This window comes from Ceratotherium simum, chromosome 23 (assembly GCF_057802395.1).
Source record: "Ceratotherium simum simum isolate JZ-2026a chromosome 23, ASM5780239v1, whole genome shotgun sequence".
Lineage (NCBI taxonomy): Eukaryota > Metazoa > Chordata > Mammalia > Perissodactyla > Rhinocerotidae > Ceratotherium > Ceratotherium simum.
Genome location: NC_141922.1, coordinates 42,019,356 through 42,038,686, shown reverse-complemented (window position 1 = coordinate 42,038,686; position 19,331 = coordinate 42,019,356). Strand labels below are relative to the sequence as shown.

At 42.3% G+C, this 19,331-nt stretch overlaps 1 protein-coding gene across 1 annotated transcript in view; it reads left to right on the top strand.

The window, feature by feature from the left end:
* The window catches only part of PTDSS1 (phosphatidylserine synthase 1), a 63,749-nt gene that overhangs the window by 16,889 nt on the left and 27,529 nt on the right, over positions 1-19,331 (top strand). Inside the window, exons 3-6 of the mRNA XM_087447613.1 lie at positions 7,129-7,173; positions 10,072-10,196; positions 17,180-17,338; positions 18,212-18,363. Of these exons, the coding sequence (XP_087303739.1) occupies positions 7,129-7,173; positions 10,072-10,196; positions 17,180-17,338; positions 18,212-18,363 (481 nt within the window). The remainder of the gene's footprint in view (positions 1-7,128; positions 7,174-10,071; positions 10,197-17,179; positions 17,339-18,211; positions 18,364-19,331) is intronic.

Here is a 19,331-nt window from a genome sequence, read left to right as displayed (position 1 = left end):
ATGGAAGAGGAGCGGACATTCAAGCAAAATTTCATTTAACAATGAACGGGTTGAGTAACAGGGTTAGGTTTTAGAGGTCCTTCCTCAGTCCTATGAACAGACATGGAGGGAGAGAGCCTGAGGTGAGACTGGGGAAGGAAAGGGTCTGTTAACCACTTCATACTTCTCTCCTGCCGTCTTCTCCTCTCCCATTCTCTTTCGGTTCCCTTAAGAAAAAATTTAAAAAAAATTTTTTTATTGAGGTCATAAGGGTTTATAACATTGTGAAATTTCTGGTGTACATTGTTATCTATCAGTTTCTTTATAGACTGCATCGTGCTCACCACCAATAGTCTAATTTTTATCTGTCACCATATGTGTGCCCGTTTACCCCTTTTGCCCGCCCCCCCCAACCCCCTTCCCCTCTGGTAACCACTAACCTGTTCTCTTTATCCATGTGTTTGTTTATCTTCCACATATGAGTGAAATCATACAGTGTTTGTCTTTCTCTGTCTGGCTTATTTTGCTTAACATAATACCCTCAAGATCCATCCATGTTGTTGCAAATGTGACAATTTTGTCTTTTTTTATGGCTGAGTAGTATTCCATTGTGTATATATACCACATCTTCTTTATCCATTCATCAGTTGATGGACGCTTGGGTTGCTTCCACGTCTTGGCTACAGTGAATAATGCTGCAGTGAACATAGGGGTGGGTAAGTCTCTTTGAATTGTTGATTTCAAGTTCTTTGGATAAATACCCAGTAGTGGGATAGCTGGGTCGTATGGTATTTCTGTTTTTTATTTTTTGAGAAATCTCCATACTGTTTTCCATAGTGGCTGCACCAGTTTGCATTCCTACCAGCAGTGTATGAGGGTTCCCTTTTCTCCACATCCTCTCCAACATTTGTTATTTTTTGTCTTGGTCATTATAGCCATTCTGACTAGGTGTAAGGTGGTATCTCACTGTAGTTTTGATTTGCATTTCCCTAATGATGAGTGATGTTGAACATCTTTTCATGTGCCTGTTGGCCATCTGTATATCTTCTTTGGAAAAATGTCTTTACCTATCTTTTGCCCGTTTTTTGATTGGGTTGTTTGTTTTTTTGTCGTTGAGTTGTATGAGTTCTTTATATATTTTGGAGATTAACCCCTTGTTGGATATATGCTTTGCAACTATTTTCTCCCAGTTGGTAGGGTGTCTTTTCATTTTGTTCCTGGTTTCCTTTTCCTTGCAGAGGTTGTTTAGTCTGATGTAATCCCATTTGTTTATTGTTTCTTTTGTTTCCCATGCCTCAGTAGACATGGTATTCAAAAAGAGGCTGCTAAGACTGATGTCAAAGAGTTTACTGCCTATATTTTCTTCTAGGAGAAAAAAAATTTTTTTAGTACTACTCCCATCTCATTATAGCAACTGACACTCAAGTGTAAGTGTAATTTTAATTATACAACTGTATCATTGGAGTGTAATTATAACTGTATCACTGGAGTGAAATTTAGAAACCTGTTTGAGTCTCCAGTTGGCTGTGAGATTTCTTTCAACACAGGCCCTTCTGGTGTGCTTTTCCGGCGTCTGAGGGCTTCCTTGAACTGTTCCTCCCCCTTCAACTCCACCCTACCCAAACCTCCCGGGCCTTAACTACCCCCAGTGCTAGGCCCACAGTGGTCTCTCAATAAGTATATGTTGAATTAAGTAATGAATCTGCCAGGAAAAAAGTTCACAGAATTAGTCCTCTCTTTTCCTTTACTTATCTGCTAGAGAAACACCACTTAGCACTTCTTTAAGGTATTTTGAGGTGAGCAAAATACTAGTATTTCTTGATTTTCCTGAGTTTATCCTTCTTTTTGTCCTTCATCTTCATTTGACTTCTCTGAGTTAAGATAGTGCTTATCACATATCCTTGAGGTTTGAAGGTGATCTAGAAGGTTCATTGTCTTCTAAATTAAAAAAAGAAAAGTTCCTGTCTCCCCCCATTCTCTGTGCCCTCTCCACTACTTTTTCTTGTAAAAAAAAAAAAATTCTTAGGTTTCAGATTTGCTTATAGATAATTTTATTAAACTTTTCTAAGTTTTTCCTAGAGACATTTAAAATTTAAAATAACAGTAATCAAATACCTTACAGTTTTGTCAATTTGTAGCTCAGTGAAGCTAAAATAAAATAATAATCAAGAGAAGAAGCAGACTAAGGGCCAGAGGACAGAAATGTAACTCCTAGTTTTTGTTTAAAAGAATCATGCCTCCCTCAGCTTTGGTCCCTTAAACTTAGTTTTTCTTAGGTATAACTGTAGCTGGCAAGTCGAGTAATGATCTTATTTTCTAATTTCCGAGGTAGTTTTTTAAATGCTAGCTCTTCTCATGGTGAAGATGTTTGGTTTTTGTTTCTTTTGAAATTATATTTGCTCTTAATATCTGATTGAAAATTATGTATTCTAGATGTAGGGACGGACAAAGAAGATAAAACAGGTAGTTTTTAAATGTGCCTTGTAAGAAAACTACAATCCAAAACAAAAACGGCGCTGTTTCTCCCTCATCACTCTAGGAGTGATGCATAATCAAGGAGGAGAGTAACTGAACTGGATCCAGACTTTTCCAGGCAGCTTCTGTCAGATCAGAAATAGAGTATACATAAGAAATACAGCATGAGATGCAGCACTCCTAATAGTCTCCTTACCATAGCAGTAGTCAGAGGAAGGGAAGGAAACCTCATTTTACAAGAACACTGAGAAAATAGTTCGTTGGGAAATAAGATCTATGGGTAACGCTTTGAGATAAAGTCAGTGTTCATGGGAGACTATAGATAGGACTAACGAGTCTGAGCAGATGACAGCTGTGCAAAGCATGGCTTTCAAAGAGGTGACTTGATTGGAGTAGCCAGGTGTGGGTGATCAAGTGAGCATGAATATTGAGGTTTATGTACAGTCATGTGCCACATAATGATGTTTCGGTCAATGACAGACCACGTGGTCCGTGAGATTAGTACCATGTAGCCTAGGTGTGTAGTAGGCTGTGCCATCTAGGTTTGTGTGAGTACACTCTGATGTTCGCACAACCACAAAATCGTCTAATGATGCATCTCTTAGAACGTATCCCCATCAAGTGACACTTGACTGTAGCCAGCCTCATTCTCAATTGTTTAAGAAGTGTAATAACATTTTTAGCAATATTACTGCCTTTGATGGTGAAGATGGTACTCTTAGTGAGCAATGCTACTAGAATGCACTTCTTAAAATACTACATTAAAACATTCAGAGTTTCTTCTCAGAAAGAAGTTGGCAGATTTGATGGCTGAAAGAAAACCTGGATTGGGTTTTGAAGTTAGCTACTAAAAGGGTTACCTTACATTCCAGTGTGTTAACTCGCCTTTTGTAGGCAAAAGACACCAGTGGTTCCCACCTACCTGGTTCAGGGCAGAGCATCTTGGTACTCCTCTTTCTCTTCTGAAACCCACCACATCAGATTTGCTAATAAGCCTTTCTCAGATTTGATGCACTTCTATTTATAAAGCTGAAAGGATATTTTTAAAAATTGTATTTTTGGGGGGCCAGCCCTGAGGCCTAGTGGTTAAGTTCCACACACTCCGCTTCGGCGGCCCAGGTTCAGTTCACTGGCACGGACCTACACCACTCGTCGGTGGCCATGCTGTGGAAGCGACCCACATACAAAATAGAGGAAGATTGGCACAGATGTTAGCTCAGGGCGAATCTTCCTCACCAAAAAAAAAAAAAAAAAAAAAAAAAAAGATTGTATTTTTTCAGAAACATTGTGATGTGATATTATAATGTGTAAGTAGGAAATCAGGAGAAAAGAGGGAAAAATTCAATAGCGGTAAGTCAAGATAAGGCTTTAAAAGAACAAATAGCTCTGCAATAAGATGAAAATTCTCTTTCCGGGCTCTGGAACAACATGTGCCTGTCTCAGGGACTCACAGAGTGACAGAGAGAAATGCCCTTGGGCTGAAGCAGTTATCTGTTAGGTTAAGGAGAGCCGCAAGGCCCCCGGCACCCCCAAATTTCTCAATCACTCTATCCTCTTATTTACTCTGGAACACACTGCTGGGGTTAGATAAGAAGGGGTGGGTTCTGTTCTCAGGAGACTTCTCTTGAAGAATTCAGAGGTTTAAGACGGCTCTGGAGGCCATTCTGCTGGTTGATGTGAAGGAACTTACATCAGTTCCCTGCCCTCTCGCTTCGCCTGACCTTGCTATCAGTTCCACGTTGCAGCAACTCTAAACACCACTAGCGAGCTTCCTTCTCTCCCCGAGGCGGTCCTGACGCAAATCTCAACTCCCCGCTACTGTCTCCTCCAGAGCTGGCCCAGGCCTGACAGAGTGGATGGGCAGGTACATGTGTGCTGTCAGACTGGAGGTGGAGTCCTGGGAGCTATGTGGCCCTGGGCAAGTTCCTTATGCCTCAGTGTCCTTATCTGTAGAGTGGGGTTGATGGCAGCACCCACATCACTCAGCCGTCAGAACTGAGAGATAATGTGTGTGGGATCTCATCCCCCAGTCTGGCAGACAGTAAGTGCTCTGGAAAGTACTGCTGACTATTATAAATTATAATTTTGATTGTTATTGAGGATAACACTATTTATATGATTTTAAGTGTTGATTGGGCATGAAATTTGGTTGCAAGCCAAATAATAGGTCGTAAAATTTTAGAATTGGACCTTATAAGAGAAAAGCATAGAGAAAGCTTGGGTTCCTTGTTATGTCTGAAAGGTTAATTTGATAGTATGGATGAAGTAATATTTGCAAGACAGACAGTCATTATAATACAAAGTACATTCATTCATGGTGACAAGTCAAGAAACATCAACCAAAAATCAGTGAAGAGGATTTAGAAGAGAAAATTACTTAAAAGATGACACTTTTAGCCATCAGCTAATCATTTAGCTAAAAGCCGTCCAAGAACTTTTGAAGAAAGTTAACAGCATTGTTATCTGGAAGGGGATTCTGGTTTCTGTGCTTCGCTGTGCTTTTCTGAGAAAGAAACAGCTGATTAAAAAGAACACAGATATTGGGGCCGGCCCCGTGGCTTAGCAGTTAAGTGCGCGCGCTCTGCTACTGGTGGCCCGGGTTCGGATCCCGGGCGCGCACCGACGCACCACTTCTCCGGCCATGCTGAGGCGGTGTCCCACATACAGCAACTAGAAGGATGTGCAACTATGACATACAACTATCTACTGGGGCTTTGGGGAAAAAAAAAGGAGGAGGATTGGCAACAGATGTTAGCTCAGAGCCGGTCTTCCTCAGCAAAAAGAGGATTAGCATGGATGTTAGCTCAGGGCTGATATTCCTCACAAAAAAAAAACAAAAAACCAAAAAAACAAAACTACAGCAAGGTAACATTAAAAAAAAAACTTGTAAAAAAGAATACAGGTATTCCTTGCTCTCTGAGCTATCACTATCAAAACTCAGATATTGAACAGATTTGGATAACTTTTTAGATAAATCTCTCATGCTCTGAGCTCTCATTACTTGCCATCCAATATTCAGATACCAAATTAATTTGGATAAAGCAGAGTGTCTCATGAACCTCACTCACCTTCTGAACTCTCAGCATCTAAACTCGGGAACTGAATAGTTTTGCATGATGGGAGATAGTTGTAACTGATCTTCCTAATATGAACTTGATTCATCAAAAGAAAGCAGTTAAAATATGTTTTAACATAATCTTTTTAAGAAGAGATGGATTTTAGAATGAGTTCCAGAATAAAAATTACAATGTGATATTTGCTTCAGACAGGATTACAGGTTACAAGCAACAGAAGCTGACTCTGGCAATTAAAAAATAGATAGAGGATTTTGGCTGACTTGAGAAATTGTAGGAGGGCTCGGAAACCAGGCCCCAGGCCCAGCTTCTGGGAACTGGCATGTCATCCAGAACTGGTCTAACGAGGAAACCCCAGTGAGCATTGGCTGTAGTCTGTCCCCCTGTCCCCTGCAGCGAACTCGCACGGAGCTACCACTGCCACGATCACTAGTGTGGCCTTCACCAATCTGAGGAGTGCCACTTAAAACACTACTGTCCCTGCTGGCCAGAGGGAGAGGAGAGCTCTGTATACTTTCCTCTGTTGTCACCAGCTCCTGAGGTCAAGTCTGGCATGGTTGCAAGTGAAGGACCGAGCCCTAGCGATAAAGAAGGCTGGACAGCAAGCTCTGGCATCTCCCCTGGAGATAGGGGATTCATAATGCTGGAAATTCTCCAAGTGTGGGAAGTCTGTTCCAAAGGTGCGGGCAGCCCCAAATAGGTCAGGTGCCCCCTAGAGCACTCTTCAATATTTGTGAGTTGCAACCCTTCAGTTGGTGGTAAATCAATTTAGTGGATCAAGGCCTAGCTTGTTTGCTTTCTTCTACCTTTTTTTTTAATGAGATAAAATAGAGGAGAAATTATTGGTGTATCATTTGTAGTAAGAGTAAGTTTCATCCTGTGAAACTTTTGTTTTCACTGCGTGGAATCCGCATCTGTGTATTTGAACTGGATTGCCATGTAAAAGGCATTTTGTTACCACAGTTCGTGATCAAAAGCCACTGCACTAGCACATTCCAGTGCTCAGAGGGTTTGTTTTCAGTCTCACTCCCTACCTCACTTGTTTTCAAGGAGCAGTGTTTCTCTATTTCACTGTCAGAGTCAGTCTCTCTCTCTCTCTCTCTCTCTCTCACTCCCTCTCCCTCCCCCCCCCTTTCTGTCCCTGTCTCTGTCTTTCTCTCTCTCTCTCCCTTTCCCTCCCTCCCTCCCTCCCCATCTCTGCAGCTCCTGCTAGCTGAGAGATTTCACTTGTCAATATGTATTACATACACTGAAGGCCAGCCTGGTAAACTGCTCACTGTGATAACATTGTTTCCATGGGAAGTTATGGTCAGAGTGCTAAACATAAAGCATTAGGGGGGGAAAAAAAAAACACCTCTATTGTGGAGATTGGTGCTGATACAATTGTGGCGATTATTGTTACAATGTGGATAAAAGGGTTGTTACAGTGTGGATAAAACATTTCAGTCTAGACTTTGACCTCAAATTATGTAGGGAAAAAAAAAATGAGAGTTTTTTTTTTTTAATTGTTTTTCTTTATGGAGATCAGCAGCGCTTTCTTTAGTTTTAGTCTTTGTTTGAAACCAGTGCGTTCTAACCTTAAAATGTTATCTATCTGCAGGTCCATTTACTCGACCTCATCCAGCCTTATGGCGAATGGTTTTTGGTGAGTTAACCATTAGTTGATTTAAAAATATGTTGTACTTTAAAAAATCCTTTTCTGTATATCATTATAGCAGTTTTACTTACCACTCTACAGTAAAGCTTTATAGCTTTTTACTTTTTGGTGTTGCTAATATAAATTTTTTATTAAAATTCTTTGCCACAAATAAAAGTACTGGTGATAGCTTAAATTCCTGTACATGTGGACTGTTTCGACTCCACTCACCCCCTTCTTATGCTGTTGTCTCTTACTGTACATAGGATTTGACATAAGGGAATGCGGCTTGTTTTTCTTTCTGCATCTTGATGTTGCTGTTCGCTAGTACAAGCTCAAGTGTGTCCTATAAGCTCGTTTGTCTTGTCAGCATCCGAGAGGGACTGAAAACCCAGCCGTCTCCTCAAGGCTATGAATGGGAAAGATCTTGAGAAAGAGAGAAGTCTTTAGACAAAGAGCCCTGATTTGAACTAAGGTTTAGTGACAAGCATCTAATATAAATATCAGATGTGTTACTTTTTACTTGATTTCTAGGCCAAATAATCAAATCACCTGAATGGACTTAAAACAGATCTTCAAAACTTTGGGTATTGGCTTCATCTTGCCTAAATAAGACATCAAATAAATTATTTTAGGTTCAGAAAATGTAATCTTATGCAAAAGGACCCTAAAAATGGATATTTTGCCCCAGGTTGCATATTTTTCTTTCAGCCTTCAGAGCTCATAGGTCTCTTTGACCTACATGGTGACCTTAGTGGTGACTCTTTGTGACTCGCTCAGCAGGTATTCACGGACTGCCTCTGTGTGGCAGGCCTGTCTGGCCCTGAGGCTGTAGGGCATGGCCACACAGATGAGAGGTTCCCCCCAGCACCCCTTGTAGTCAGGGGAGGAGCCCCCGGGGAGGGAGGACAGATATAGCAAACTATTACACAAATCGATAATCAAAAAATATCAGGTGTTGCCAAGTGTTAGGAAGTTTATTAAAACCCTGTGAGGTGATGATGACTGAGTGGCTGCCTTCTCTTGCTTATGAGAGGAGACGTGAAGGCAGGATGCTTATGTGGACACCCACCTGCAAGAAGGATCTAAGCCAAGATGGGGGAGGGAGGCCAGGCAAAGGAAAGGCTGGAAGATGGTCCCCAGCCAGAAGAAACTTGGTGTCTTCCAGGCCAGTATGGCTGGAGTGTAGCAGGCCCTGGGGAGTAACAAGAGAGGTCCAAGTTGGGCCCAGACAGAACCCTGCAGGGCTGGCGGGCCAGGCCAGTAAGGATCGTGGAGCGAAGAGCAGTGGGAAGTCACGGGAGGATTTTTTTTGCAGAGAACTGACATGATTCACTTACACTTTTAAAAAGATAATCCTGGTTGCATCATACTTACATCACATGGACTCCATACTGCTGCTTGAGGTGACGTTATTTTCAGCTAGTTGGCTACATCTGAGTTTTCCCTATTTCATGTGGTGCATTATAGGTAATGAGCAGTCATTTCTTACCTGAGATCTTTTTGGATCATGGAGCCCTTTGATAATCTGATGATAACTATAACCCTTTCCCAATACACACACACAGACACGCACGCACACTCGTGCACGCAGAATTCTGCATATTATATCCGGGGCATCATAGACCATGAAGCCCAACCATGAACTCCAGTTTAAGAACCCTTGCTCCAAAGACACTTTTTTTCTGTCTTAAAATAATTCTTTTGAAAAGATTATAATAAAAAGATGTAGTGGGGGCCATTTGAAATGAAAATTTGTAAAAATAGGTGTATAAGTGCAAACCTAACGAGGTTCTCATACCTGTGTGCCTAAGAATGAGTGTTCCCTGGGCCCTGGGGTGCAGGGCTGGGTTGGCCATGCTACTCTCCAGCTCCCCTGAGCTCCCTGAGGAGCGGGAGTGGTCCCGCTGGAAGGCCTGTGTTGTAGCCGCCACGGTGGATTTCCTTCCAGCCACGGACATTCTTTCTGGAGTGGCTTGTGGGAGATGAGTGCTGAGCCAAGTTTGGATGGGTGCTGTGGTCCAAGGTCATTTGTATCACAGTGTCTAGATGTCCTACACAAACATTTTAATTCTAGCAGGTTCGACAGGAGAAGTGACAAAGCCTCTGGTGGTTAGTTCTAAACCACCATCAAATCTTTCTAAAATGTATTTGCAGGCTTTTGCCTTCTTTAAGTAGATTATTAACTTTCTTTCTTAAATGACATGAGGTGATTATTAGGATACCAATTATGATATGACGTGACAATAACATCATGCCTGCAAGCGCTAACATGGGTGGAAAACGCGGATAAGTGGCCCTGGGCCTCCTCTCGCACCTCACACTCGTCCCTACTGAAGTTGCCCCAGATTGGCTGTCCACATCGCCTTGCCCACCTCATTTGCTCTCCACGCTGTGGCCAGAGTGACTTCGTGACATGTTACCTAGATCACCTTATCTCCCCACTTAAAGCTCGTCGAGTGCTCCTCCTTTCACTTAGGACAAGATCTGAAATCCTTGCTGTGGCCCCCAGTCCTGACTGTCACTCCAGTGCCGCCTCGCTCCCTTCCCCTTCTGCCGGCTCCCCAGCCACATGCGGCCCCAGCACATTTCTCTTTCAGGGCCCTGCCTGCACACCTTTTCCCTGCCTGAGTGTTGCATCCACCCCTCCACTCCCACCCACCCCCCCTTTGTCTGCCAGTCCTTCAACTCTCAGCTTAAGCATCATTTTCTCAGAGAGGATTACTGACCGCTCTCAATCTGAGTAAGGACTGTGCGTCAGACTCTCATCACAGGAAACACCAGATTGTAATGGGGCCGCGACAGGCTGCAGTGTCTGCTTTGGGCCATCAGCTATTGGGTCTAACGTGTGTTGTGTGTCTGACACCCGGAGGTCTCCTAAACACGAGGGTGTTTTTGTCTCCTCAGGACTCAGTGTGCTGTACTTCCTGTTCCTGGTGTTCCTCCTCTTCCTGAACTTCGAGCAGGTTAAGTCCATAATGTACTGGCTAGATCCAAATCTTCGATATGCCACAAGGGAAGCAGATGTCATGGTACGTACTTGCCAGTGGTCTCTTAGAGAAATTGGTCGACTCTTAGGTGTAGGAGGTGGTTGATTTCACATTCTAAATTGTCCCTTCTCCATGTTTCCCATGTAGATATCTAAAAGCCGGGTCTCTGGGCAGGTTGGTGAGGTGTGTGGGTTCCATGAATGATACAGTCCAGTGAAGTGAAATCCTCTCTCGGAGCAAAAGGGGACGATAGGAAGAATGTGAATATTATCATCAGACAGCCTTGAACGTAAATTCTGCCTCTGTCACTTGTTAGCTGTGGGACTTTGGGCAACATACTTGTTAGCCTGTTCTCTTCTTCATAAAGTAAAATAATAATCCTTATTTTGGGGAGTTTATTGTGAACTAAACGAAGTAACACTATCTACGAGGCCTAGCATGGTGCCTGGCACACACCAAGTCTTCAGTGGTGGCGCCCATTTCTGCTTCGTCATTGTCAACCTCAGCACCTCTGCTCCCTAACTCCAGTCCTGGTGCCGTGATCCTTCCCCCTGCTTGCCTTGAAGGGCAATGATTTAGGCCATTTCTTTCATTATTTTTATTAAACCAAAAAAAATAATTTTATTCTTGGCTAAAATTACTCTGTGCTTTTACTTTTAGTGAAGATGCTATTTTATACTGTAATGCTACTCCTTTCCCTTTTTTTTTTTTTTTTTTAAGTGCCTACCGTGTGCTATAGATTGGAGAAAAACCTAGTGATGCTCAGAAAAGGAGAATAGGCATTTGGGCCATAGATGGTCCCTTGTGTAGCCAGCAAGAAAGAAGACAAAGGGACTGAATCAGAGGCCTGAGAAGTGGTCATTCTACTGTAGTGGAGATGAGTCAGACCTGCTGGGAGTGCTGTTTCCAGATTTTATCTGTCACTTTTGTACAGAACATGCTAAAGGCAAAAATAAGAATGCCGAAAATTATTTACAAGTCTCAGGGAGAAAAGTCAGTTTTGGGGTTTCCTGCTCTAAGGAAGAGAATGGTACAAGGTGACTTACAGCTTCTAACGATGACCATGATGATTATGACAGTTGTGGGGAGGATGGTGGCCGTTACTGACTGTGGGTTGTCTATCTGCCAGGCACTGTGCTGGGTGCTTTATATGGAGTCTATGTACGCCTCATGCGTGCATGCTAGGCGTTAATATCCCCACCTTACCAAGGGGGAAAAAGAGGCCTGAAATGCATAAGTATCTCGCTCAAAGCACAAACTGGTAAGATCCCTCTGACTCCAAAACCTCTACTTTTCCTTTGGCCTGTGCCTCGGGTATACAGTTAGAATAATAACACGTGCTTTGATGCTCACAGGAGCCTTATGAGCTGGAGATTAGGAGAAAGATATCCCAGGTATGATATTTTCCCCCACAATTTTCGGGGAGTTTTTAAGCAAAATTGGTCATATTATGAAGTAAACTGACTTGTGGGTGGATTTGCTGGTGCATCTCGGTCCTGTTCTCACAGCCGGTGGGAGAAGGTTGGATCTAATAATGCTCTTGACGTCTAGCTTCATTAGGAATTTGACCTCACAGAGACATCCGAAGGTTGCAGTTAAAGCCCCAAAGAGCTGAAACTGGCTTTTAAAATCTAATTTTCAAGTATTGGCTAATTCTTTCTTGCCATGCAAAGCACAGCCTGAGGCTGTTTTTGGTTTCTGGAGTTCCAGCTGGTACTAGCACAGCCTTAGTCTTCTCCATCTCTGCCCCATCCCTTGTACACTTCCTTAAAGTAATCTTTCACAGTTCTGAGGACCTTTTCATTGATGGCTCTAGAGAAATACCAGCCCTTTGATAGAGTCTGTGGTAAGGAGAAGGACCTTTATGGAAAACAACGGGTTCCCAGGGTCATCTGTTCTCCCCATTTCTTCCTAATCTTGATAGACTCTGGTCCATGTCTGGTGTCGCACGTTGAAACTCAGACTCCCTTTCCCCTTAGAATTAATATTATAACTTGGTATCAGGGGTCATTGAAATCCTATTAGAGGCAGTTTTTTGTGTAACTGAAAAGTTTCTACTTTTCTGAATATTGATTCTATTCAACAGTATATGTTCTAAGCTTCAGACAAGCTTTCAGAGCACACCCGATCTGTAAATGCGGTTGTCTGACGCAGCAGTCTTCAGTCGTAAATGCTCACGGAGCTTTTCCAGTGTGCTAGAGCCTGTGCTGGTGGTAGTGGGGAAGAGGGTAGGCTCGCTCCCTGTCCCCTTGGAGCTTAGAGTCTACAAGAAGACAAGTGAAACAAATCATTGTTGGCTCTTTTTCTTGCACTCAAGACAACTTCAGGGGCCGGCCCCGTGGCTTAGCGGTTGGATGCGTGCCTTCTGCTGCTGGCGGCCCTGGATTCAGATCCCAGGTGTGCGCCGACGCACCGCACTGCTTCTCTGGCCATGCTGAGGCCGCGTCCCACATACAGCAGCTAGAAGGATGTGCAACTATGACGTACAACTATCTACTGGGGCTTTGGGGAGAGAAAAAAAAGAGTAGAATAAAATTATCCTTTAAAAAAAAAAAAAAGACAACTTCAACAATTCTTTTTAAGTGTTATTGACACATGCCCAGTCTTGTGCCATTTTTACCCCCTACCTCTTGCATTATTTTGAAACGGTTCTCAGATATTTTATCTAAAATATATGGACTGTTTTTTTTAACATAACCACAATGTCATTTTCAGTTGCTCAACAGTTAGCAGTATGCAGTCAGTGTTCACATTTCCCCAATCACCTCATAAAGGTATTTTACAGTTGATTTGTTCAAAATAGGATCCAGACAAGGTCCACACATTGCATTTTGTGTAGCTCTTAAATCTCTCTTAATCTGTAGTCCCTGTCTACCTTTTTTTACCTAGAAATTTATTTGTCAAAGAAACCATAGTGTTTATTCTATAGAGTTCTCACGTCTGGATTTTGCGGCTTGCATTTGCAGGGTATCATTTAGCATATCTCTCTGTGCCCCTGTATTTCCTATAAACTGGAAGTTAGACGTGGAGGCTGGATCGGATTCCAGATTCCAGTTCAGTTTCTAGGGTGGGACTACTTCATAGGTGGTGCTGTGTATCCCACAGGAGGAGCATAGCATCTGGTTGTCTGTTTTTGTAACAGTAAGCTTGACCACAGGGTCAGGAAGTCAGCATCAGTTTTGAGATGCACCATCAATTATAGTACGGCTTTTGGGAGAGGAAAAAGGAAACTTTGTATCATAAATGCACCAAACATTGTAATATATTGAAATATTCATCCCAATTCTCAAAATACTACAGTGTGAAAAGATGTGTCATAGAATCAAGAAAGCATGATGATATCAGTCTGCAGTGCAATGTGTGCAGTGCAGTAAAGAAAAAGAAATGGGTGCTGTTAGAACATATAAAAGGGACCCAGTCTAGCTCGGAAGTCAGGGAGGGCTTTGTGAAGAGCTGATGTTTAAGCTGACAACTGAAAAATGAGTGGGAGTTAGCCAAGCAATGTGGGAGTAGGGGGTCAAGGCCATTATTCAGGGATGAGGGAACAGCCTGTATGGAGGCCCCAACTCGGGGGAGCTGGGATCAGTGAAGAGCTCCAGGAGAGCAGAAATGAAGAGGTAGAGGAGGGCGATTCCTGAGGCTGGGGAGACTTGGATGAGGACTTTGGATTTTATTCTAAATGTAATAAACGGTCATGGCAGGTTTCTAAGCAGAGGAGTTACATGATCTCGGTTGGTGTTTGAGCGGGTCAGTAAATAAAACCACCATCTCCAGTGGAGTTTGGAGAAAGAAAAAAGAGTGCAGAATGTCAGCAGTTTCTTCCTGGTGAAAGCTCAGTGGAGCAGATGGCTTTAGACCTGGGCCATGTGGCCTTGCTAACAGCATCCCTCTCCTGAGTGAGTCAGGCTCATGCTCCTCTGTCCCACTGGACGATCACCAGCTTCTTTCCACAAGGCAGGCCCAACCCACAAACATTTCTGCAAGGTTGAGGGAACAGATAAGAACCTCTGCTCTTCGTAGGCAAATAATTTCCAAAGAGAGGACCCCAAAGAGGTTGGAGTACATATCTTCTTTCTTCTTGCAAGGTCACCAGCTTCCCCAGGAGGAGTGAGGGGGAGCGTGGGCAGGAGGCTTAGAGTGTGTAGTAGTGAAGATCCTTCCACACCAGGAAGGATGCTTTACCCAACCACCTACCCCTCCAAACGCATGCACCCCCAAAATGGTCTGACTTATGGTCTGCAAAACCATTTTGTTTGTAGAGAATCGATTACAGGAAGCAAAAGTGAATACAGACAAACCACTTAAAACTCTTTGCAGTCTTAAGCTAGAGGTGGGTAGTCAGGTGCTTATTAAAGAGTCATCTGTTCTTTTTTTATACCTGAAACATTTCATAATTTTAAAAAGCTATAGTGCAGACATCTAAGCAAGAAATAATAATGGCGGTGAGATGGAGAAAAGAAACACTTGGAGAGGTAAAATGAATAGAACTTGGTATTTTGTTGAGTGTTGGGCAATTGAGGGAGAGTGTGGAGCCACCAAGATCTGCCCTCTGACCGGTTAGGAGGCAGGCAGAATTGGTCCTGACCTGCCGCTCACTCACACGCACGCACTCCTCGCTCTTGCCCCTCTCCAGTTCTGGCTCTGGGATGTCCTCATTTAATGCCTCTTCTGCTTCCCAGGGTTGTGCCTGCGTGTGCAGCTCCCCGGCTGCATTAAACTGCAGGGTCCTGCATCCCCACCCGGGGGACATTTGACTCTATGATTTTCAAAGTGCCTTTCCATATGTTAAAACACAGAAACATTCTCACAGAGAGTGAAATGGCCTTCCAAGTTGTTTTCAACCTATGACTTTTTTCAGAGAAGCCTTCTGAAAAGAGAACTCACCCCTTCTTATCTAACCCTAAGCAGTGTGTTCCAGAGTAAATAAGAGGATAGAGTGATTGAGAAATTTGGGGGTGCTGGGGCCTTGCAGCTCTCTTTAACCTAATATATAAGTGCTTCAGCCCAAGGGCATTTCTCTCTGTCACTCTGTGAGTCCCTGAGTCAGGCACGTGTTGTTCCAGAGCCCAGAAAGAGAATCTTCATCTTATTGAAAATTTTCTTTTTTTATGCCTTATCTTGACTTATCTGTATTGAATTTTTTCCTCTTTTCTCTAGATTTCTCATTTATACATCCTAATATCGCATCACAATGTTTCTGAAAAAAGACAGTTTTTAAAAATGCCCTTTTGGGGGCCGGCCCGTGGCTTAGCGGTTAAGTGCGCGCGCTCCGCTACTGGCGGCCCGGGTTCGGTTCCTGGGCGTGCACTGACGCACCGCTTCTCTGGCCATGCTGAGGCCGCGTCCCACATACAGCAACTAGAAGGATGTGCAGCTATGACATACAACTATCTACTGGGACTTTGGGGGAAAAATAAAGGAGGAGGATTGGCAATAGATGTTAGCTCAGAGCCGGTCTTCCTCAGCAAAAAGAGGAGGATTAGCACCAATGTTAGCTCAGGGCTGATCTTCCTCACAAAAAATTAAAAAAATGTCCTTTTGGCTTTGCAAATTGAAATGCGTTGGATCTGAGAAAGGCTTAGGAAATCCAATGTGGGGGGTTTCAGAAGAGAAAGAAGAGCGCCGAGGTGCTCTTCTGCTCCCTTAGAAAGTGTCATTTCTAGACTTTGAAAATATTATACTTAATTCTTTCAGCTGGCTGATAATAGGTAGCTGTTTTCCAAATCTTACTTCTTCCTAGCAGATTAATTTGGGGAAGAAAGAATGAAATGTAGAGATTCCTGAGAACTGTTATATTGTCATATGATTACTTTCAGAATAAATACAGAAATATAAAGATATCTATTTAAAATTATGTAAAAGTATGTCACATTAAAAACAAAATACTAGAGGGAACCAAAATCTTAAAAGCTTTGGATTTTTTTTTTTTTTTTGCTGAAGAAGATTTGCCCTGAGCTAACATCTGTGTCAGTCTTCCTCTATTTTGTACGTGGGTCGCTGCCACAGCATGGCCGCCGACAAGTGGTGAAGATCCTCGCCTGGGAACCAAACCCAGGCGGCCAAAGCGGAGTGTGCCAAACTTAACCACTAGGCCACGGGGCCGGCCCCTGGAATTTTTTAATATTTAAATTATGTAGTATTTGATACATTTTTGGATGGAGGATAATTCTGTTTTTTATTTCTGATTTCTGAAATTTGATGCTTCAGCTTTTCTTCTTTTCTAATGTAAGCATTTAAAGCTTTTCATTTCCCTCTAAGTTCTGCTTACCTACGTCCCATCAGTTTTGATATATAGTATTTTCATTATCATTTAAGACTGAATATATTTTAAATTTTTGTTACAATTTCTTCTTTACTTCTTGATATTTAGAGATGTGTTTTTAAATTTCCAAACCTATTGGGATTCTATTTATTCTTATTTATTGGGATTCTGTTTATGCTTTTGTTATTAGCTTTAAGACACTTGCCCTATGGTCAGATGACGTGGGCTATGCGTTACAGCTTTCAGTTGTGTTAAGCCTTGGTAAAATTACTTTGATTCCAATTTGAACCCAGCTGTTGCAATTCAGAGCAAAGCAATTCTGATTTATAAACTCTAGTACTTGTCCGTTTTTTCTCAAGAATCTCCAGTTACTAGAACTTTTTTTTTTTTTTTTTGTGAGGAAAATCAGCCCTGAGCTAACATCCAATGCAAATCCTCCTCTTTTTGCTGAGGAAGATTGGCCCTGGGCTAACATCCGTGCCCATCTTACTCTACTTTATATGGGACGCCATCACAGCATGGCTTGACAAGCTGTGCATTGGTGCGCGCCCAGGATCCGAACCTGCGAACCCTCTGGCCACCAAAGTGGAGCACGCGCACTTAACCGCTACACCACCAGGCCAGCCCCTAAAACTTTTTTTTATTGGGCAGGATATGTATTAGTTGTCAAGATTATATCAGTTCTTTTTGTCTATTGTCAGAATCCTGGAAGCAGGTTGATTTCTAGAGTATCAGTAATTATTTCCCTTTTTATTTTCAACAGGAGTATGCTGTGAACTGCCACGTTATCACCTGGGAGAGGATTATCAGTCATTTTGATATATTTGCGTTTGGACATTTCTGGGGCTGGGCCATGAAGGCCTTGTTGATCCGTAGTTATGGTCTCTGCTGGACAATCAGCATTACTTGGGAGCTAACTGAGGTGAGAAGGAGGTGTGGGCAGTTATCTAGACTCTACAGTGTGAATAGTTTACATGTACGAAGAAGATAGTCTGTCCTTTACTAGTCAAGTAACACATTCTCCAGCCTCTGTGGTACAGAACTGTATTTAAACTGTATTGAAAAAAACCTCCTTGTTAACTTAAAGCGTGCCTCTATGTCACAAATTTTAAAAAGAAACAAATGAAATAAAGCTAAAGAATGAAGTTAAAATCCCAAGTGAGACAAATAAATGGTAATGAGGAGATCTGCTTAGAAGTAAATAGGTAGGTTTACCCACTAACTAGTTTCCAGTTTGAGACAAATAGGATTGTGGTGTTTAGGAATGACAAGGGCATCCAGGATGTTTTGTAGCTGAAAAATGGATTCCTAATAGAGCTCTAATATCTCAGCTCTAATGTCTCATTTAATGATTGAAAGAGAAATATTCTTGAAAAACTATTAGCAAAATGAAATTGGAGGAACTAATTCATTTATTATTCAATTATTATATTATTCTTAGCATTATGCCAGTGCTCTGTTGCCAGGTATGAAGACTTGCCTCATTTTCCCCTCCTGGATCCTTGTCATGTTGCCATTAGCCAAGGTAATTCATTGGTAGTATTTTTCAAGAGGGGCCATCATTTCTTTAAAGCCTTATGTCCAAAAAAGAAGAGCTGTTTGGATTAGTAGTATCTGCAAATCATCCACAATATAAAAAACAAGAACCAGATTACAGACTTTGTTTTGTTTTTTAATTCATTAGGACAACCTGAAATGTCAACAACTTTTCCTAAAAGAATGCATTATTAAAAGGAAATTTATCTTTCTGCATGTACCCCAGTTTTTTACGACCACCATCTTTTGTGTTTCCTAGCTTTTTTTCATGCATCTCCTGCCCAATTTTGCCGAGTGCTGGTGGGATCAAGTCATTCTGGACATCCTCCTGTGCAACGGTGGCGGCATCTGGCTGGGCATGGTCGTCTGCCGATTTTTAGAGATGAGGACTTACCACTGGGCAAGCTTCAAGTGAGTCGTCTTCTTTGTGGTCATCAGTCATGGTTTTTCGCAGCGTATATATAACTACTTTAGTAGCATATAACTTTAGCATGATCTTAGCTGATAAGGAATAAATTATATGTTAGTAATTGAAATTCATAATATCAGGCATTCATCCAGAAAATGCTAAATCATTTATGATTTTCTCAAATCCTTCCCCTTCCCGTTTTTCTCCTTATGCCTCAGCCTGCACTCAGACTCCCTTTGCTGGATTAATTAGTCCTCTGTCCCCAGGTTAGCCCCTCTCAGCCTTCTCACTCCAGTGCATGAATGATCCTCTTGAGAACATCAGAATCATCATGTCCTTCCCCTGTGATGGCTTCTCATGGTCTTGAGGACAAAGTGTACATCCATGGGCTTGGCAGGTGAGGTCCCTTTCTCCATGCCCTCCAGGGTACCCGAGGTTCTGAGCCCACGCACATACTCCTCTCTACCTGGATAGCCCCGTATTCCCATGGGCCAGGCTGACAGCCTTTTCTTCCCTGACTCAGCTCACCTGTCGCCTCTTCAGGTGGTTGTCTCTAACTCTCTAGTTTAAGTTGCATATCCCCGCTCTGTGCCTCCATGGAGGACAGTGCACACCTCCGTCATTCTTTATCCTGCTTCATTGAACTTGCTCCTCAATTTGGTTGTCACAGCAACCATGCCACTGATAAGGAGGAAAAGAACAGCAGTAGCGATAATGGAATTAGTAGTTGTTTTTAAAACTTTATTTATATAACAAAATATGAGCATTTTTCCACATCATTAAATAGTCTTCTAAAACATGATTTTAAAGGGCTTTTTCATATCCCAACATATGGATAAATCACAAAATGTTTAACCAGTTCCCTCTTATGGTTATTAAGCTGTTTCAAAGTTTTTGATTTTATAAAGAAAGCTAGAGTGAACATTCTTAAACATGTATCTTTGTGTGCATCTCTGATTTTTTTCTGTAA